This window comes from Blastomyces gilchristii (assembly GCF_000003855.2).
Source record: "Blastomyces gilchristii SLH14081 genomic scaffold supercont1.34, whole genome shotgun sequence".
Lineage (NCBI taxonomy): Eukaryota > Fungi > Ascomycota > Eurotiomycetes > Onygenales > Ajellomycetaceae > Blastomyces > Blastomyces gilchristii.
This window is the reverse complement of record NW_003101649.1, coordinates 1-22,908: the sequence shown is the minus strand read 5'-3', so window position 1 is coordinate 22,908 and position 22,908 is coordinate 1. Positions and strand designations below refer to the sequence as shown.

At 31.6% G+C, this 22,908-nt stretch overlaps 2 protein-coding genes across 2 annotated transcripts; one reads left to right on the top strand and one right to left on the bottom strand.

The window, feature by feature from the left end:
• Positions 1–3,897: 3,897 nt before the first annotated feature.
• On the bottom strand, positions 3,898–9,690 carry BDBG_09053 (DNA mismatch repair protein MSH3). The gene is made up of 3 exons (XM_031723845.1): positions 8,370–9,690; positions 7,179–8,272; positions 3,898–7,111 (listed from the first exon to the last, which is right to left on the bottom strand). The coding sequence occupies exons 1-3, from the start codon at positions 9,274–9,276 to the stop codon at positions 5,624–5,626; spliced, it is 3,489 nt and encodes a 1,162-aa protein (XP_031581188.1). The 5' UTR covers positions 9,277–9,690; the 3' UTR covers positions 3,898–5,623.
• Positions 4,259–4,803, top strand: BDBG_09054 (40S ribosomal protein S28; the record flags this gene model as incomplete). The annotated part of the gene is made up of 3 exons (XM_002620518.2): positions 4,259–4,322; positions 4,572–4,655; positions 4,742–4,803. The coding sequence occupies 3 exons, from the start codon at positions 4,259–4,261 to the stop codon at positions 4,801–4,803; spliced, it is 210 nt and encodes a 69-aa protein (XP_002620564.1).
• Positions 9,691–22,908: the final 13,218 nt, after the last annotated feature.

Sequence of the window (22,908 nt, the reverse complement as noted above, 5' to 3'; positions counted from 1 at the left end):
GAAGTCACTGAAGTAATTCTTATAAAATTTAATAGAAAAACTTCAATTTCTAAGTTATATAGAGTAATATCTCTATTGAACTATTTAGAAAAGATTTTAGAAAAGATAATAGCTACTTAACTATCTTTTATAAGCTCTATCAGTAATTCTCTTTTATTCAGTGAATAAATAAGAGATAGAAAACAGTGTTCTATAATTAATACTGTTCTCTCAGTTATTTATAATATTTAAATAGCAAAGTATGAAGATCTGGTCTCAACTGCAGTTTTTATTAATATAAAAGAAGTATTTAATCATATTTCAAAGTCAAAGTTAATTCAGATATTAAAGATGTTAAAACTATCACTTTCTCTAATAAAATGAGTTAACTGTTTTATATTTAAAAGAATTATACAACTTTTCTTTGATAAAATGAAATAAGACAAGACTGAGATAAAAATAGAAGTACTGCAAGAATCTTCAATCTTACTTATTTTATTTATAATATACACTGTATATCTATTCAAAAATAGAAATATGAGAATAGTGTGATTTCTGAGTTATATAAATGATATTAATCTAATCTACAGCTTAAAAACTATTAAAAAGAATTTAAAAGTGATTGAAGAAGTTGTAAAGAAAATCTTTATTAAAACAGATATCAATTAAATTTAATTTAATATGAATAAAACTGAGTTAATTCATTTCTTTTCTAAATTCAATGAGAAAGAACTATCTCTAACTCTTTTAAATAGAGAGATTAAACTCAGTGTAAATGTCAAATAATTAGAAGTATAATTAAACTTCAAGTTGAATTTTAAATATCACATTTAACAAAGAATTGTTAAGATAGAAAGACTATTGAATAATATAATCAGACTATTAAATACAGAGAGAGGTCTATTCTTCCAGACTATGAGACAGTTATATATAGTCTGTATTACATCAGTAGCTGATTATGAAGTTCAAGTTTAATGAAATAATCAAGAGAATTTCACTGAACTCTTTCAAAGTCTGTAAAACAAAGTCTTGAGAAGAATTCTGAGAGTATTTAAATCATCTTCTATTAAAGCAATGAAAATTGAAGCTTCAATTCCTTCTTCTACTATTAGATTTGAAAAGATCTGTATAAACTATACTCTGAGAGTTATAAAGATAAGCTTAAATTATATAATCAGAGAAAGAGTCTCTTCTTCATTTTCATTAATTAACTCTGAAAATGAACTGAATTAAAATAGATTTCTTGATTAGAATGAAAATAATTCTTCAAAGAAAATATCTTCTCAACTGTACAGACTATACTCTCTGATTAAAAATTAATTTTCTTCTTTAAATATTGAAAAAGTTGATCATGAGAAGTTATCTCTCTGAAGAGAAAAGCTTGAGTCTCTTATAAACTTATAAATAAGTGAACTATTTAAAGAGAAAGAATATAAACAGCATTTAAAGAGAATTTCTATAATTAATATAAAAGACTCTATTCTGATTTATTCAGATGACTTAAAAAATGAGAATTTGAATAGATTAGATACAGACATTACTTATTCTAAAGATAATATTAATTTTATCTCAGATTTCTGAAATTTAGACTGTGAATCTGAAGTCTTTAATACTGAACTATTTATAATAGTAAAAGCTTTCAAACTTATTGAAATAAAATCTTATAAAAGAGAAAATAGTTTGAAAGAGATATAAATATTCTCTGATAGTTAAGCTGCTTTAAAAAGACTTAGAAATAGTCAGATTTATAATAATTAAATAAATCTTGAACTGATCTTAAACTCTGTTTTAAAAATTTAAAAGAGAAGAATATCAAAGCTAATAATTCATCTACACTGAGTTTCTGTTTATATGAATATTCATGATAATGAATTGGCTGATTCAGCTGTAAAAAAGAGTGCAGAATTAAGTAGATCTATTTAAAAAATTATATTCTAATCTTTTATAAAGAGAAAAATAAAAGAATCTTATTTAGATAAGTGAAATGAAAGCTAACAGAAATAAAAGAAGAGTATACATTATTCAAGATTTAAAATAAAACTCAAGTGAAAATCTTATTTAATTAAATATAAAAAGAAAATATTCTCATCTATAATACAGCTGAAACTAGAACATAGCTATTTCAAATCTTATATACAAAGATTTGATAATAGATTTGACTTAATAGAATACTCATTCTGCAATGTAAATAAGAATTCTGAGTATATTATAATACACTGTGTATTATATAATAGTCTCAGAGTCAGATTGAAAGAGAAGTATAATCTAAATTAATTAAATATAAGATTCTTATTCTCTACTGAGACAGGAATTAAATACTTAATAGACTTTCTATCAGAAACTCAAGCAGCTATAAGAAAATGACTAAATTCAGAAATATTTGAATATAAAGAGAAGAAAATTAATCAGATATAGTCTGTTAAAACAGCTATATACTATTTTTTAATAATTTATTTTATTACAGTCTCTTTTTACTTTATCTTTTTCTTTCAATTTCTTTCTATCTATCTATTTAATATATCTATCTTTAAGACTGTGTTCTCTTTTCCTTTGTCATGATATTATCAAATGATTTCAAAGTACTAGAAGATGTTAAAACACTGTAATTTATAAACAGTTTTTGTATTCTGAGCTGGAATTTTCTGATTTTATATATCTGAAATTGATGAATATATAATAGTTAACTTTACAGATATAGAAAAAACTCTGAGAACTAAAAGTTCTCAGATAGATGTTATAGTCTCTGACTGTATACATTTATAATTGAAGAATAATAATAATAATAATAATATATATTTCTATTCTTTTTCTCTTTAACTACAATCTAAGATTATTCATAAATCTCAAAAATTTATGAGAATTGAATAATTTGAAACACATGACTTTGACAAAAGTAGTCTAGTGCCTGTGCTACAATAACAAAGTGAAACAGAGAAAGCTCACTGAGATAATACAACAGTGAAAATAGAAAAAAATGCTTAATTGATGAAATTGATCAATATATAGAATAAAATAAAATAGAGTGTATATATGAGCTCAATTCAGAACAGATGTTGAGTTCTAACTTTCCTGTCAGAAAGAGATGTACTGTAACTATTTTCACTTAGTAGAGAGATTCTGCAGTGCTAAGTCGCATGAAATATTTAGTACGCACGGCCTTCCTATATAGGCATAGATGCCACGATTCGGCGCTGCTGTGGCATAGGCCTTGTAAATATTGTATTCATCTAATTGAAAACCTCTTGTATGCCGGGTAACTAATGAATATAATAATAATCTGCAGCTGCCACTGCCACTGCTGCCGCCACTGCCGCTGCCGCCGCTTGTACAGTTATTTTGAACTCTGAAATAATAAAAAGTGAGGTCTTTCATATTGATATCAGCCGCCCGTTCCATACACCCATTTTGATTTCAATCTTGAAAATATAAGGGCTTGATGGCAATAATGGTGATGGTATGGTATGGCAATTGTGAATGCAAATCAGAGGGGATAGATAACATGAATAGAGAAAGGCCTATGCATAGGTGGAGTTGATGATCAATCTGCCTTACAACAATATGAGATATGAGGCTAACTTGTTGATAACTGAATAAGGAAGGCTGTACAGCACTAATTACATGCGCATACTATGTATGAATTCATGTGAAAACATCACATGTACAGATTCATCTGTGTGATAGTGATGTTAATTAAAAACACCACTGAATGTTAATTTACATGACATTAAACCATATAAGGAAGGCTATTACTGTGAAAGATGCTTGTAGAATCCCTCTAGTAACTGTATTGATTGAGTCATTGATTTGCTAAGTTACCAGTCTACTCTATCACTAGAATCATGTGAGCTTGCAACACTAGATAAAACTATCTACAAAATTAGTTCTACAGTGAGAAAGAAAACATTTACTCACATATCTTGTGTGACTCTGTCTATTCATATTATATTATTATACATGGAGTAACTACTTCACATCCAATTATCTATGATGTCTCTGAGCGTTGGCTGCGATTCCAAAAACAGCAATTAGGGCTTATATGGCACTAGTCCGCCTTTAGTCTAGCCCCTAGCATCCCGTGTAAACCTTCCGTATTGGCGGGATTCCCTTCGCCTCGGCAAAAACTGCTTCCCACACAACCAAAATCACTTCCCGCCTATCTCAAACCACGAACAGACACTTTTCGCATCCTCCCCTCTCTCCCCTGCCGCTGGACTACCTCCCCACCGTCGTCTACCCTCAAGCAGCAGCAGTTACTCGCACGCATATCTCACCGCCCATCATGGATGCTACCGGAAAAGTCCCCATCAAGTTCGCTAAGGTGACCCGCGTTCTCGGCCGCACCGGTATGTTATCATGGCTTTCTTTTGGTTTTTGAAACAGCCGAAAATTTCTCTCCCGCATATATGGCAGCGATCTTTTGATTTTTCCTGGGATATTGTGATTGGGACCGGAATGTGAATGGGAGACATCAAAATTGGAGAAAGTTGAAGATTGGTGGAAAATATGCGGAGAAAGAGCAAATGAAGCAGGAAAAATTCCAACTAGGCCAAAGGAAAATTTATCTGACAACGTGGCTATTTCTCGAATTCTAGGTTCGCGAGGTGGTGTCACTCAGGTCCGCGTCGAGTTCATGGACGACACATCCCGATCCATCATCCGAAACGTCAAGGGCCCAGGTACGAAAGAACCCCCATGCCCCGACGAAAGCAAAGAATTGGATGGTAATGGTAAACTAACATTCACTCTTGTCAAAAATTAATAGTCAAGGTCGATGATATCCTCTGCCTACTCGAGTCTGAGAGAGAAGCCCGCAGACTGAGATAAAAGCAGCTTTTTTTCAATCCAAAAATATAAATATAAAAATCGTTGCTGTAATATGGGGGAGGGTGTGGTGGTGGTTCGACCGTTTCGTTATTCCCGTTTTCACCCGCTGTCCTCTTTAAACCTCTTGATTCCGACCGATGTTTTCTTTTTGAAACTTATTCTTCACCCTTAACGAGTGACGAACGAACTGTGATGGGGAGTGTGGCGGAAGTGCATAGTAGGAGGAAGGAGAGGAGAGGAGAGAATGGAAGTGGTGGCTTGGCGTTCTGCGGGATGATGGTCACCGTATTTATATGCAATCTCGAGGCTTGTTCTCCCCTCCCTTTTTTTTGGAACGATAGCGGCGATTATTCGGAATGAAGGATGAATCAATCCGCTGGGAAGGGATAAAAAAAGAAGGGAGGATCTGCCCCGGGAAAGCGAATAATGCGGCAACCAGCATCCAATCGTCATCTTATGCTGTAATCGTTTTTTCTATGGCATTGTCAGGTTGGGGCGACTCACGCTTCTGCAAAATAGATAATGTGAATTGACTCTAATATATCTTAGGTTTCTTTTTGAAATTTGCCTTTCATAATCGGGCCCAAGGATCCTTCAATTGATTTGCTGAGCCCAGGATATATCTTCCAGAGCAGGGTTGTAGACCGCGAAATTACTTCGTAATTCAAATCGCAGCCACCAGGAGAAGTGCGTAGGGAGTATGATCCATACGCAATACTCAGTTTTGAAGTCAACGAGAGGGAATGAATGAAGAACAACAAAGCTACTTCCCGCCTAATATTATTATACGATGCTGTACAGAGATACAAAGGGTTCACAATTACAACTGCTCCAGTCCAACGAATACTCCCTCTAAAAGCGCAGCATCAACCTCCCTAGCGGCACCATCAGTATCTATAGCCCCCTTAACCACTTTGGCTAACGCTAGCAACTTCTTCTTCCGAATCTTCTCCTCCAACTCCGCAGACTTTGTCCTTGCTACATCCAGCACCGAAGTTGGTACATGAGCTAACCGGGCCACATTCAGGCCGTAAGAGCGGTGCGCCACTCCCTCCCCAACCTCATACAGGAAGGTAATATCCCGCCCATCCATCCCAGACTCAGTGAATTTCATATGCACATTACGTAGCTCACCCTTGGGAAACTCTCGCGCCAGACTACTCAGGTTCTGATAATGCGTGATAAACAACGTGAGACTCCGCAGGTTTCGCACCATGTAATCGAGCACGGCCTGGGCGATGGCCACGCCGTCGTGCGTCGACGTGCCGCGGCCCAGCTCGTCGAGGATAACAAGCGAACGCGGTGTGGCTTGTTTGAGGATGTCGGCCGTTTCAGATAGTTCGACCATAAATGTCGACTCGCCCGCGAGCATGTTGTCGAAGGCGCCCATGCGCGTGTAGACGGCGTCGAGCATACCGAGCGTCGCGGACTCAGCGGGCACGTACGAGCCAATCTGGCCCATGATGCAGATCAAAGCTACCTGGCGCACGTAGCTGGATTTTCCGCCCATGTTGGGACCCGTTACTAAAAGGGCACGGGTCTTGTTGGTATGCAGCTCTATATCGTTTGGCACGTAACTGTCCAGCAGAAGCTGCTCGACCATAGGGTGGCGGCCGCGTTGGACACTGATGCGGGTTTCATCTGTATAAGTTGGTTTGACGTAACCAGGCTGGCTGGCGATGTTGGCTAGTGAGAGCAGACAGTCCAGCGTTGCGAGGGCTACGATACAATCACGGAATGATTGGTATTTCGTTGAGATGTCAGCAAGTAGCGCATGGAATGCCTTGTCGCAGGCGGCAGCCAGGGCCTCCTTGTACTGGTCGCGTTCGCGCATGTACTGGACCACTTCAGGCGTGTGGAAGCGGGAGACTTTCTTTGTGCCACTGATCTTCCGCCATGAGGCCGGTACCTTTTTAAGGTTATAAGGACTATTCTCTACCTCGATGAGGTATTCAATCCCTGCCACAGTCGTGTACTGCACTTTTTTCTTTCCTAAGATCTCTGCTGCAACCGCACAGTGTTCCTTGAGCCTATGCTGCACATCAGCGATCCCAAGATTGGATTCCGTAATTTCATCTGTCTCCTCTGCCTCTCGGAAAAAGCAATATTTGTCATCCTTTTTGGCGGCCTGCGCGTTTATCTTGTTAAGGTATGTAACAACATCTTTGCGTATAGCCGGCAGAGCTGCAATGGCTCTGTTGATCGTTGGAGACGAAAAACCTAAATCCTCTGGAGACTTGAGATGGACATACTCGTCTGCAATCAACTGCAGGGTTTGCAAGACTGTCAGGAGCTCGGGTCGCGTGCACTATAGATATTCAGTCAGAGGTTTGAAATTCGCTAAAAAGAAATGTAGAGAACGCGGTAGACCTCACCCTTCCATAGTATATCCGTATCAAACTTTTCTCTAGATCCGCCTTTATCTTTGACAAGAGGCCTTTCAACCTCTCAATCTGCACTGTCTTGCTGGGGTCTTGCAATTCCTCAACGGCAGCAACCCGCTCTTCCAGTTCACTTTTATCAAGCAAAGGCCTTCCAACCCACTTCCGTAGTAGACGTTGTCCAAATCGTGTTTTGGTGCGATCGAGGGTCCAGAAGAGGCTTCCCTTCGACGTATGCTCTGTTTGATTTTGATATATTTCCAAGTTGGTTAGGGTATTGCCGTTCAGCAGCATGTGGGATCGCGCCGAAAACGGCTGGAAGTACTTGGTGAGGTCAAATATATATTCCAGCCCGTATTCAGACATGTGCTTGATCATGGAGGAAAGACATATGGTGACATCCTCCGGCAGTTTCAGAACCTTTTCCAGCAGATTGTTTGCTGCAGCATCCCCTACGGCGCCCTTTGCTTTCATCCGGCCCGCATAGAAACTAGATACGTGGCTGTGTGATTCTGCCGCAGCAATTTTCGACTTCGAAACCCGTTCAACCCGCACCTTATCGCCAAAAACATTTGTTTTGCTCCCCGAGAGATGTTGCACAAGCTTCTCCGTAGCTTTCGACATCTCGCCCACAATCAGAAATTCACACGGGGCAATGTGGAGCAGCCTCGTTTCAATTTCACTTCTCATAAACCCATCCTCAAAATCGTCATAAATAACATCTCCAGTGGCTGGCTGGACAGCCACAATTCCGACATGGACCTTCTCGTCATTACCACAACCCTTGGCGTTGCTTTCGGTCATACAAAGCAAATAGCCTGTGGAAGTAGACGCGCTGCCTGAGCTGACACTGGGTCCCTCAAGTCCCTCGACATCGTCGATGTAGGTTCCCTTCGTGTATAGGTTCGTAAGCTTACGAACAAAAGGAGCGTTTCTATTGTCACCGGCAGCTTTCAATGCAGCAGTCTCAAGCTGCCTAACTACGCCGACTTTATAGCCCGCTGCGACCAACCGCTTCACATGAACATGCAATCTATGCACGGGAATACTAGCAGAGGCAAAGCGGGACAGATGAGCTTCGGATGGGTCTACCAGAACAGTGAAATTCCATATATTAGCATTTGGTATTTCGCAGCAGAAGAACATATAAACCAGTCACAAAACAAAATAGGGCCATGAACTCACGTTCATCAAATCTGAGTTTCCCAGGGATGCACACAATACTTAACTCCTTCGCTGCAATACGCGCGTCCTCACCAAAAAAGCGAAATTTATAGCCAACCTCCACAACAAGCACGGTATCCATATGGTTCTTCTTAATGTCAATGATCTGCCTTTCCATCGGCGTCAATTTCCCCGTCGTAGTCCTCTTTCCTGCTCCTCTCACCTTCTGCGGAGCCGGCGCAACGTCCTCCTCAGCCTCAGCATCACTCTCGGCACCCTCCAGATCGTCCGCATCGCCCGCGCCGAATCCACTCGTTAAAGGCGGAAGACAATCCGGCCCGCCCAACCTCTTCACGAACTTCTGATGCAGAGCTTGTTTTCTCTTTCTTTCCCTCTCGTCGTCCTCAGATGCATCGCCACCATTCCCATCGGCCCTCTGATCACTCGACGTAGGTGTAGCGGAGCTATTGAACCGAAATCGTTCCGTCCGCGCGGATCCAGTGTTCTTTTCCTTCTTCGCCGTCGGCAGCTTCATAACCCCATCAGAATCGAACTCATCTACGACTCCCATGTCCATACCAGTATCTGTCTCTTTAACGTCACGTCGCTGATCCGCATCTGCTGGTGCCCCCCTGTGCACGGTCGAAACATCCCCGTTACTCCTAATACGTTTCCTAGATGGAACAATAATCTCATCATCCTCTTCTTCCTCTTTTTCCATCCCTCCAGCCCCATAGCCCCCATTCACCACCTCATTTACCTCGCTGTCCGGCGTTTGCCGAACCCGAGCCTCTCCAAGCTTCTTCCCGGCTCCATTCTTCGGAGTAGCATTCGTAGAACCATTCACGGGTACGGGTTTCTTGGCAAAGAAGCTAGATATAGATTGTTGTTTGCGTTTGAGTTGCGAGGAGGATTGGGAGGAGGACATCGTGCTAGGATTGGGGGTTGGAGATTATGCACGCGGGCGCGGTCACTCTGTCGTAGTGCACTTTAACGAGGCATAGGCATGGTACAGTACATCCCAAAAGTGAGAATAATCATGAAAAGCTGTAATTCCGACTCGGGCACGGCTCATCCAAACTCAAGTTAATCAGTTATATAGAGGCATGAAAAGAGTTGGGGGCCCTGATAGGATAAACCCCCAGTTTCAGAGGCGTTATATGCTGTTTCGGGGACGGGAGGGGAGGGGCAATGAGCAGATCCAAACATATATAAACAACAAAAAATGCCTGTTTATTCAAAGGGCCGATGAATATTTGCCTCCAAAAGAAAGGGACAAGTGGAAGAGAGGTAGATCGAAACTGTTTCACCCTTGGGACAAATTCAATTAAGAGAGGCGCGTTTGACGCGACGTTCATTGAGGCTTATGTAATCCTCTAACTACTCACGAAGGTTCCTGGGGCGCAGGAAGCAGAAAACTTGACCTTGTGTATACAGAAAACTTGACCTCGCTAAGTGCGCCACTTGACCTCATTACATAATCATGACCCTGACCTTGCACAATACAGTAATAATCAGTTGATAATTGACTTTCAATCTTTCAATTCACTCATTCATTCAGCTCATCAATCAATTAAAGCATGTATAACTGATTTATAATTAATTTAATAAACAGATAAATTCATATAGAATATAAAGAGATATTTTACAGAATTTTAAAATATATTAAGATAAAAATAGTTAATAATTGATTTTAAATTAATTTTAAATTGATTCTGAATTGATTCTGAATTAATTATAGTAATAAAAATAGATTTAATCTATATATTTAAGTAATTAATAATTGATTGAAAATCAGTTGATAATCAATTCAGTATTATTATTAAATTCAAGAATAATTTCAGTATTAAATTAATTTTAAATTGATTTTGAATTGATTATAGTAATAAAAATAGATTTAATCTATATATTTAAGTAATTAATAATTAATTAAAAATTAGTTGATAATTAATTTAGTATTATTATTAAATTCAAGAATAATTTTAGTATTAAATTAATTTTAAATTGATTTTAAATTAATTCTGAATTAATTATTAATTAATTATAGTAATAAAATAAATTCAATCTGTATATTTAAGTAATTAATAATTGATTGAAAATCAGTTAATAATTAATTCAGTGTAAATTATATAAATACTTACTTTATTATTAAATTCAAGAATAATTTCAGTATTAAATTGATTTTAAATTGATTTTGAATTGATTATAGAATTGATAATAAATAATTAAGAAAGAAAGAGTAGTTTTAAATTACAAGAAAAGATGTATTAAGTAAGATCAGATAGTGATATGAGTTACATTTACAAGATCAGCTTATATAACAAGATTAAGTAATACACTTAGTAAGATCAAGTTTTCTGCTTTCTACTTGACCTCACTAAGTGCGTCACTTGACCTTGTTATGTAAGCTGATCTGGCAAATGTAGCCCGTGTCACTATTTCTTTCTTAATTATTTATCATTGATTTCACAATTAATTTTTAATTAATTGTAGAATAATTCTTTTCTCTCATTATAATCTTTATATACAGAGAAGACTTTATTAATTTTATTAATAATTATAATTCTTCTTCTGATACTGAGATTATTCTTGAATCTGATAATGAGATAAGTATTTACATAATTTACACTGAATTAATTATTAACTGGTTTTCAATTGATTGCTAATTACTTAAATACACAGATTAAGTCTGTTTTCATCTCTCTAACTGATACAACTGTTTATTTAATATGTATTTTTAAAGTAGAGTACAGTCATGACCTGCCTGAGTATTCTAAGACTTATATATAAGAATATACATATGTGATATCAACTGAGTCTTTAAATATTGAGAAAATAACATAAATAATGAATGATATAGATAATCTAAATTAATTCTTAATTAATTAACAATTAACTAATAATTGATTTAGATTTAGTATGAAAAAAGTTTTATTCACTTATTTAAAGAAATATATTGCTCTTTTCTTCATTTTAGAGTGAAGAAGTACAAGTTCAAATGCACTGATATCAAAGTCTGTTAATATTTAGATTAAAATTTATATTTTACATCTCATAATAAGATTACAGAGAAAATATGAATAAATATTTAATAACTATAGAAGAGTATTCAGTTGATTGAGAATAATCAGAGAAAACACAATACTATTAGATATGAATTGATTATTAATTGATTAAGAACTGATTAAGAGTTAATTAATAATTGATTTCTTAACTTTACATAAGTGATTTAAGTGTTATTTCAAGAAGAAACTTTCTGTATATAATTTACAGAAATCTGTGCATCTGTCTTTCATTAATATGAGATTTCTGTATAATTTATTTAGCTCTTAATTAATTAATAACTGATTGCTAATCAATTAGCAGAATGTCACTGAATATCATACTTTATTTATTTCTTATATAAATTCTTTCAAGATAAATTATATTCATTACTTCTTTTGATCAGTACAAGAAGTTACACAGATGAATATTAAATTTCTTGAAAAAATCTTGTAAGAAAATCTTTTTTTCATAAAGAAGAAATGTGAAGTTATGAAATAATTAAGAAGTACAAGAAAGTTTTATAATAAGCAATTCTCAATTAATTATTAATTGATTCTCAATTAATTGATAATTAATTATTAGAATTTAATCATTCTGCTGATTAGAGAACAATGTAGAAATTATCTTACAATGTTATTTTTTATATTATAATTTCAGTGAATTCAGTAAACTGTTTTTATATGCTGTTTATCTCTTATGAAAATTATACATATTCTTCTTCTTCTCTCAACAAATCACCTGCAACAATTATGAACTGAATTCTCACCTTGATTTAAGAAATATAAGAATCAAATATAATATTATATGAGTTCTAATTGATTCTCAATTGTTCTTCAATTGATTGAATATTGATTGTTTTTAGTATTCTTTCTCAAAAGTTCTACTTTACAGAAATTTTGTGATGAGTATAATAGTCAGAGTCTGACTGAAATTCACATCAGTTTTATTAATATGAATCAATTTCAAGCTATACTATAAAAACAACAACTATTGAGTTTTTCTACAGGTTAAAATTATAATGAAGTTCTATTTCAACTAGATTAAAATTCAGCTTTGAAGATAGAATCAATTTTGAATCAATTCACAATCAGTTACTAATTGATTATATATAGAACTATGTACAGAACGTTCATCAGAATGAGAAAGATTTGATAATTATCTGTATATTAAAAGAATAAGTAGCTTTTCTTCTTAGTCTTTCATCTTTTGAAGTTGATATGTCATACAAATGTATTAAATCTTCAAAAATGAATGAGATGATCTTTGCAACATATCTTTCTCAGCATGGAAAAAGTAAGTGCTTTTTAAAGTATTTATTAATTGATTCACAACTGATTGATAATCAATTCATGATTAGTTATTATTTTGTATCAAATCTTTACAGAGCAGAAAAATTCTGAGAGATATTATCACTTATTTTAATAAACATTTACAGTAGTACAAAAGCTGTAGAATTAATCTGTTTCTTTTAACTATCTGCATGAATTGAGAATACAGATAATTATTGTGAATATATGTATAAAACAGATAACTGATAATTAATTAATATTCAACTAATAATCAATTAACAACTCTCTGCTAATCAATTCACTTAGGCCTAGCATAATATCTTATATTTATTAACTCTGAACATTGATTATTTAATTGACAACTGAAGAATATTCTTATCTTTTATCATATTCATTTTTTCCACAGCATTTTCAACATAGTGAGAACTCAGAATCAAGGTATCTCAGCTTGAAATCATGTGATAAGTCTTTTGAATTGCAAATTCCAGAATGACTATATAAAATTATGCAATTTATTAATTTGTAAGTAATTCAAAAGTAATTGATAATCAATTACTAATTGATAGATAGAACATGAGTCAGAAAAAATTCAAAATTGAGCTGTTTATAAAAAAAATAATGTTATTGCTTCTGAATTGAATAAATATTATAGTTTGATATCTTATACAGTATATGATTCAGTTCAAAATCATACAAATGCTGCAGAGGACTCATAACAAGTTCTATACTTTTGAAAGAGATTAAAGTCTTCTTCAGAGAGTACTGAGATGAGTGAAGTAGTTATTAATCATTTATCAATTAATTATCAATCACTTATTAATCAATTTATTCATTAGTGATTGAAAACTGAATAAATGAAATATGCTTCAACACAAAGCTCACAGTAAACATAGAATTCATCATTTCTATTATACAGATACTATGAAGACTCATTATCAGCATTATATTAGATGAGAAGATATGTTGAATATAATATAATTAATTGTCAACTGACTGACAATTGATTAGAATCTCAGTGATAAAAACACACTCAAGTTTCACATAATAATGAGATTATTAATTTAAATGATAATAATAGAGCTTCTATCTCATTAGTTCAGATAATATCTTCATTATTAAAATCAAGATCTCAATCTTCATTATATTCAGTTATTTCATAAAGATCTATGTTATAAACACAGAGATCAACTCTCAGATGTGTAGAAATCAGTTATTAATTAATTATAAGATAATTAATAATTGATTCTAAATCAATTCTGAATTGATTTAAAGAACTTCAAGTTGAACTCTTTATTATATAGCATCTGCAAATCTTACAGAATATATACAGAATTGTCACACCTCTGGCCGCGTCAAGGCTCTGCTGCGGTTTCACACGGCTCATCACTTTCATGCGGATAATTTCATCCTGTCTCAACTGGTTTCAATCACTCTATGACATTATTCAGATATATCATAGAAAGATCTGATTGATAAATATAAGAACCTCACTTCTATATGAGATCAGCAGATTACTTTTCCTTGACAGTGAGACATCACTGAGATATCACTTCAGCTATTCTCACTCATAAAATGAGAGAAGAGTATTCACTCATTGTCTATATAGAATAGCTAGATGCTAGCTTTTTATTAAAAAAGTCAGTAATTCATTTTTTCTTCTACTGAAATATATACAAGAGTTACTGTGTATCTTATACAATCTTCTTAGTATACTAAGTATTATATCTGTGATATTCTCATAATAACTCTGTAGTTTATAAGCTCACTATTTAAGTAAGATAGTCAAGCTCACTTATACAGCTTCTTAAATAACTATCTCTATATAACACTGCTAACTAGCTATCACTTCAGTTCTGTTATATTACAATTCAAATCACTTAATCTGATTATAAGTTTGAATCAGTCAAGCTCTAACAGACTGATATAATCTTATGTACTCACACTGAGACTGATCTGATCTCACTCTCTGAGAAAAATACTACATCATCTTCTAGAGTGTGTACATCTCTATCTCAGCAGAAATCTGAGATTTCTGAACTCACTGCATATTTTGATATGAGCTCTTCAATCACTCTGTCATCATCACAGCCTCTACACATCTACATCTATCATAGAGATAGAGAGATTAAGGTCAGAGATTCTCTGAGATACAAGAGAAACACCTTGTCTGAATTTCACAGCTTTATTCATACTCTTGAACAGAAATTCCACCTTAATTCAAGCCAGTATAATACTTATAAGATATAAGTAATATATATTATTAACCTTCTTAAAGGCATCTCTGCAACTACTTAAACTATCAAGAAAAGAGAGCTTGAGTATATCAATACTATCATGACTTGAAAAGAATTCAAGAACTTTCTACTGAATCAAATTAAAGATCATCATAATCACAGCTTCACAGTAACACAGTAGTTCAACTTATTATATTAACAAGATAATAAGAATTCTTCTGATTTTAATATAAGATTTGAAGAATATTAAGAGAAATTAACTGATGATTTGAATCAATTAAAAACACAGCTTTATCTTATAAAGCTGACTCACAAGATGTGAATAATAATATCATAATATCAGAGTTCATTAATTAATTACACTGAGCTTGTCAACCTGACTTTCTGAATCTATTTGAATAATTAATTCTCTGAGAAAAAGATCAATAAGATCTCTTCTAAGCAATTAATAATAGAATCTAAATAACACTATAACAGCTTCAGTGTAGAGAAAGTAAAGAAGAATTTCAAGTATTCTGATTCTTCACTCACTGCAAAGAAATATTAAAAAAGATTTAATAAAGATCTCTATTTCAACTACAGAGCTGATAATTACTATATCAGTAATTATAAGAAGTTAAAGAAGAGAAGAAATTAAGAAAATATCTTCTTAAAGTTAACTTCTCTTCTGACAAATGTATTCACAGAAGATAAAGAAGAGAAAGAAATGAAGAATTAATAATTCTTATATCTCTGAGTTTATATTATAATTACAATGCATACTCTGAATGAGAAGATATTAGTAAGATATCTACTTAACTTCAGAGTGAATACTAACTTTATATTCTATTTCTTTTCTTTGATGACAAATTAAAAGAAGATAGATCTATCAGACTATATAAATTTTACTGATGAAACAAAATATCATCATTTTAGCATAATTTAAGTAAAGTATGTGATCACAGACTTAGAAGAAATCTTCAAGAAGAGCAGTCTGCTTCTTTATACAGTTAATATTATAGATGAGAATATCATTCTGAGTCTTTTATAATTAAGAGAAAACAATTCTCTTATTAACTAAGTTACTCAGATGTGATAATACTATCTCACTAATGAAGAGACAGTAATAGAGGAATCTGAAGAGTTTCATCAGAAGAATCTTGAGAAAAAGATAGAGTTAATATACTACATAGCAGGTGATTAAGACTTGAGAACAGATAAAGAAGTCATTATTCTCACTGCAAGATTAGCAGCAGTATTCATTATTAAAGACAGATATATATAATATCTCTTTATAAATTATAAGAATGTCTTTTCAGAAAGAGAAGTAGCAAAGTTTCCTGATATCAAGATATAATATAAGATTCATCTTGAAGACAGTGTAACAGTGTTATACAGGCCTCTTTACAACTTGTCTGTAAAGAAATTGAATGTTCTGTGCAAATATCTTGAAGAAGTATAATCAAAGAACTGAATACACTTATTAAAGAGTTCAGCAGAGACATCTATACTCTTTATATTCAAGAAGAATGATAGACTACATCTATACATAGACTACAGAGATCTTAATAAAATGACAGTTAAGAATTACTATTCATTACTATTAATTAACAAGATGATCAATCAATTATCTGAAGTAAAGATGTTCTCAAAGATTGATATACAGAATATCTATCATAGAATCAGAGTTAATGAAGACAATGTTTGAAAAACAGCTTTTCATATCAAGTACAGTAATTTTAAATATCTTGTTTTATCTTTTAATCTTTATAACACTTCAGTTATCTTTCAAATCTATATAAATGAGACACTGCAGAGCCTTGTCAACATCTTCTATATAGTATATCTAGATAATATTCTAATCTTCTTGAAATCAGAGAAAGAACATGATACTCATGTTCAAGAAGTATTGAGTTACTTAAGACAGTATCAACTCTATATAAACACTGAAAAATGCTTATTCTACATGCAGAAGATTGATTTCATAGATTATATTATTGAGATGAATAGCATTTCAATGAACAGAAGCTGAGTCTCTGTCATTGAGAACTGACTGACACTGCAGATATATCATGAGATGCAGATGTTTCTAGAATTTATGAATTTCTACAGATAATTCATCTATACATATTCACAGATTACTATCTCTCTTACAGATCTGTTAAAGAGAAGTGTGAAAGACAGGAAAACAGAACTGTTTATTCTCACTCAAGACACTGTGCAGATGTTTACAGAATTAAAACAAGCTTTTATAGATGCTATAATACTGAATCACTTTAATCTTAACTTACTCAGTCAGTGTAAGACTGATACATTCAGAAATAAGATCTGTGAAATCTTTTCACAGTTGATACTGAAGATCTTTCAATGTTGAAAGAATCAGAGAATAATTATCTCTGAGAATACAGATAATAAATTGTCTGTGAAAGAAGACTTTTTTACAGAGTTTATAAAATACTGTGAATAAAGATCAGTGATCTTCTTCTTCAAGAAGTTATCACTTATACAGAGAAGATATGATACTCATGATCAGAAGATGTTAGTAATTATCAAATTCTTTAAGATCTGATAACATTATCTTCAGAGTAGTAAGTACTCAGTATAAGTTCTCACTGATCATACAAATCTACATTACTTCTTGATAACAAAGAGCTTGATAGAATATCAAGCCAGGTGAGCAGAGCTGCTTTCAGAGTATGATTTCTATATTCAATACTGTTTAGATCAGCTTAACTCTGCTGATATACTATCTAGATAGTCTGATTATAATATTATTAATGTAAAGAAGAATTCTATAAAAGAATCTCTGTCATCACTGTAGAAGAAGCTAGCTGCAGAGAGTTAAGATTCTCTGAAGCTCAGAAACAGTGCTGATAAGATAGCTGTATAACTCAGTATAGAAGATGAAAGAAAATCTGAGTCTCTGTAGAGAACTGATACTGAAGATCATAAGCTTCTCATATTATATCTTATAATCATTGAATTAATAAAGAATGAAACAGTCTACAATCTTTCAACTCAACTATTTTTAAAATTTATTAATAAGTTACAGAAGAGAGATATCTCTACTGCAGCTTGAATTCAGAAGTTAAAGAAGAAAGAATTTAGTTTGAACTTGAAAGAGACAGGCTCTGAGTGAGATAATATTACTAAGAAATCAAGTCACTGATAACTAGAAGAATGTGAACTTCTACTACTGAATAATTCAGTCTTTATTTCTTATAGTAGAGCAGTGTGTCAGAAGTTATTAAAAATTCATCATAATAATTCTCATATAAGACACTTCAGATTAGAGAAGACTGAGAAGCTTCTAAAATATAAATATATTTAAGAGAAGCTCTGAGCAGATATCAAAGAGTATATTAAGACTTATAATATCTGTTAAAGAATAAAGATTCTGTAGTATAAGTAATACAGTGAGTTGATATTACTGTCTGTTTTAAAGAGCTTATGATAGAATCTATCAATGAATTTCATAGTTGATCTGTCAAAGTCAATAAGAGTTAAAGAATATGACTTAATTTTGATTATTATTAATCACTTCATGAAGATAACTAGCTATATCTCTACTTATAAAAAGATTAAAGTCTCTGAATTGACTGACCTGTTTTTAAATATTATTATTCATGATCACAGTACTCTGAAATTATTAATAACAGATTAAGAATCTCTCTTTATCAGTAAATACTGATCAGCTTTTTACTATTATCTTATAATAAGATGTCTTCTCAGTACTGCATTTCATCTGCAGATAGATGACCAGACTGAATATCAGAATCAGACACTAGAACAGCATCTTTAAGTGTTTTATTTATATTATCAGAATGATTGACTCAAACATTTTCTGATCACTGAATTTATATATAATAATACAAAGAATGTAATCTTAAAGATATTCTCTTTCTATACTTATTATAAATATAATTCTTCATTACTCAGTGACATCACAGATAATATTTCAAAGAAAGAGATAGATAGTCAGAATATTAAACAGATACAGAGAACAGAGTATCTCTCAGTATTAGAAGTAAAAGTGAGATTGAAACTTTTAAATAAAATTCATGAGAAGACAGTGAAAAGTATTCATTATACTCAGAAGCAGTAGACAGAATACTATAATTGAAAACATCTTTTAATGAAGTTCTTAATAGAGAATCAAGTACTACTTTTAACAAAGAATATCAAGATAATAAGACTGTGTAAGAAGCTCAGTAAGTGATAACTAGAATCTTTCTCAGTAATAAGAGTAATAAGTAAGCAGATATATAAGTTGAAATTATTCTCAGAATTAAAATCAATTTATTCTGTTTTTTACATTTTCTATTTATAGTTTTATAAGTAATACTTTAGAGTGAAGTCATCTCAGCTGAATAATATCAAGATTAAGAGTAATACTGAATATCTTATAAAGAAAATATTGAATAAATAAATACATTATAATAAGCTTCAATATCTTATTAAATGAGAAGATTATTCATTATTAGAGAATTCATGAAAACTGCTTGAGTATTTGAAAAATACTAAGAAAGAGATTATAAGCTATAAGACAGCTAGTAGAGATTACTCTGTTATATATCAGAGACATTGAGTAAGAAATACTGCTTAAGACTTCTTATTTTTTCTTAAAGAGTTTTTAGAGATAATCTCATAGTAATAAGTTAATATCTTATAAGCTTTATAGCACTCTTCTTCTATTTTCTCTCAAAGAATTTTTTAGAAGTTTAATGAGACTACACAAGTATAAAATTCCTGAAGCAGTTAAGAAAAGAAAGAGATATTTAAAATTAATAAAGATTAATATTATTAATTCACAGACTGCTGCTATTCTAATAGAGCTGCAGCTTATTAAAAAAGTAAAAAGAGAGATCAGAGTCTACTCATTAATAATCATATCTTTATCAAACTCATTCTTCATTATTGAAGTCTTCAGTATTAATATCCTTGTCTGCTGAGAAGTTAGTACTACAGTGCTGTAAAGAAGCATGCTGTAGAAGAGTATAAAAAATGCTTAAAGTATTAACTTATTAATTTATAAAATATCTCAGTTATCTGCTTTAATTAAAGTAAGATTCTCTTCAATCAGTGATTAATCTTTACAGTGCTTTTAATAACAGCATCAGCTGATCTCTTCTTGAGATTAGTTATTCTAAGATGTTTTTTTATCTCAGAGATTCACACTTTCATCTTCTTTTATAAATAAGTAAGAGAAATCTTCTCAGTCTTGACAGAATTTATCAATACTTGAAGCTCTGAGACTCTTACTCTGTACTGCTTAGACATCTGAGCTTCTTGTCAGAACTGATATAACATCTTTCTGTGAGATAATACTTATAGAGAGACAGAAGTTATTGTTATAAGTATAACAGAAATAATGAGAGTAAGAGAAGAAATAGATATATAAAATCTCCTCTTTCTTCAGCTGCTTAGTATAGTGCAGATAAGTAGCAGTGTCAGTCAGAGACTACACTGAAGTCTTCTTACAGAGAGAAGATAAAGAAACTGCAGAACTCTGTAAACTCAACTCAGTAGTATTCTGAGCAGGGCTCAGATATACTGCAGGAGAGAAACTATAGATTAAGCTTTTCAGAGTCACTGTCTCTGAAATCAAGCTCTTCTCAGGTTTTTCTCTGAATGATCACACAGGGTTATATATCACTGTGTTGGCTGAGAAGGGAAACAGTATCACAATAGCAGTAGAGAGAATAGAAGAAGAATCAGACACAGACAAACTAACTGACAGAAGAGATGACATCTTACTACAAGATATAGTGACTATCACTGCAGCTGTAAGAGAAGCAGGAGAAGAAGAAGAAGAAGATGTGATAATAAGAGCAGTGCTTTCACAGCTCAGTAATGCCACTGTCTCTGTCTTCAACCTGACTTTCTTAATGATCACAGAGATCACAGCTGCATTATAAAGACATTTATTACTCACTAGAAAATGTCAGAATAAGTCTCTTATTGTCTCTTAAGAATGATGCTTTCATGCACTCACTATTATAGATGAGAGAGAGAGGAGAAAAATGTATCATAGAAAGAAGAAAATCTTTTCAAAAAATTCTGTCACTACTGTTAACTTTGTCTCTAAAACACATTACTTTTGCAGAGAATTTCATATATAGAATAGAATATAATAAGAGATTTATAAGCTACTTATTAACTACATTTTTCACATTTCAAATCAATATATAAGAAACTCACTTATCACATGTTTAATTTGAATGAAGATGAGAAAAGAAAGATTTACACAGTCAGCAGAAAAACTCATCTATTTCTTTATACAGTATATATACTGTTAATCAGTTAGTAACTGTTACTATATAACAAAGATAATTTCTAATCTGATAATCTTAAGAATATCAGAACTATGCTTTTAAAGAGAAGAGTATTATTATATCTCTGATTATATCAAGACTCTGCTGTGATTTCACATAGCTTATTACTTTCATGCAGATAATTTCATCTTATCTGAACTAGTTTTTAACCACTCTATGATGTTATTTAAATATATTATAGAAAGATCTGATTAATGAATATGAAAACTCTACTTCTATATAAGATCAGCAGATTACTTTTTCTTAATAGTAAGATACTACTGAGATATCACTCTGACTATTCTTACTTATGAAATAAGAGAAGAGTATTTACTTATTATCTATATAGAATAGCTAGATGCTGGCTTCTTATCAAAGAAGTCAGTGATTTGTTTTTTCTTCTACTGAAATATATACAAGAGTTACTGTATATCTTATACAATCTTCTTAGTATACTAAGTATTATATCTGTGATATTCTTGCAATAACTCTGTAGTCTACAAGCTCACTATTCAGGCAAGATAGTTAAGCTTACTTATACAGCTTTTTAAACAACTATCTCTACATGACACTGCTGACTAGTCACTGCTTCAGTTCCGCCATGTTACAAGAATACAGATTTAAAAAGAAGAAGACAGCTTCTTATTATTAAAAAAGAGAAGTTAGAGCTTAAGAAGTTAAAAGAGAAAATGCAAGATTAAGAGCTAAAAAATGAAGAAAGAATAATTGAGCTTGAAGAGAGAAAGTTAAGACTGAGATAGCAGAATTAATTAAGAATTAATTCTGTTTATTTTGTAATATTCAGTATTTTTCTAGTTAAATTAATTAACAATTGATTTGAAATTAATTTATAATTAATTGAAAAATAAAATTCAATATTTTAAAAATTTAATATCTCAATTAATATTAATCATATAATAGTGAAAATAAATTTAAAATATTATATTTTTAATTTTTTATACTTTTTATTATAGAAGAATTTTTATATTTTTATATATATTAAATTAAATTAAAATTAAAAATATTATTAAATTAAAAAAGAAGTATAATTTAAATTAATTAAATATAAAATTCTTATTCTTAACTAAGATAGAAATTAAATACTTAATAAACTTTCTATCAGTAACTTAAGTAATTAAAAGAGAATAATTAAATTCAGAACTGTTTAAATATAAAAAGATAAAAATTAATTAAATATAATTTATTACAATAGTTATATACTCTTTTTAAATATATTTATTTTATTATTATCTTTTCTTAGAGTTTTTATTCTTTTTTTTCTATTTATTATATTTATTTTTAAGACTTTATTTCTTTTTCTATATTATATTTCTTTTTCAATAATTTTAAAAGTATTAAAAGATAATAAAAATACTGTAATTTATAAAAGATTTTTATATTTTAAGTTAAAATTTTCTAATTTTATATATCTGAAATTAATAAATATATAATAATTAGCTTTACAGATACTAGAAAAACTCTAAGAATTAAAAGTTTTTAAATAGATATTATAGTCTTTAATTATATATATTTATAATAAAATAATAATAATAATAATAATAACTTTATTATTAATATATAAAAAAACTTTGAAATTAAAAAATAAAAACTTAAGCTTTATAAATAATTTATATAATTAATTTATTAATAAAATAAAATAAAACTTAATATAAATTATTAATTATTAATATATTAGGGG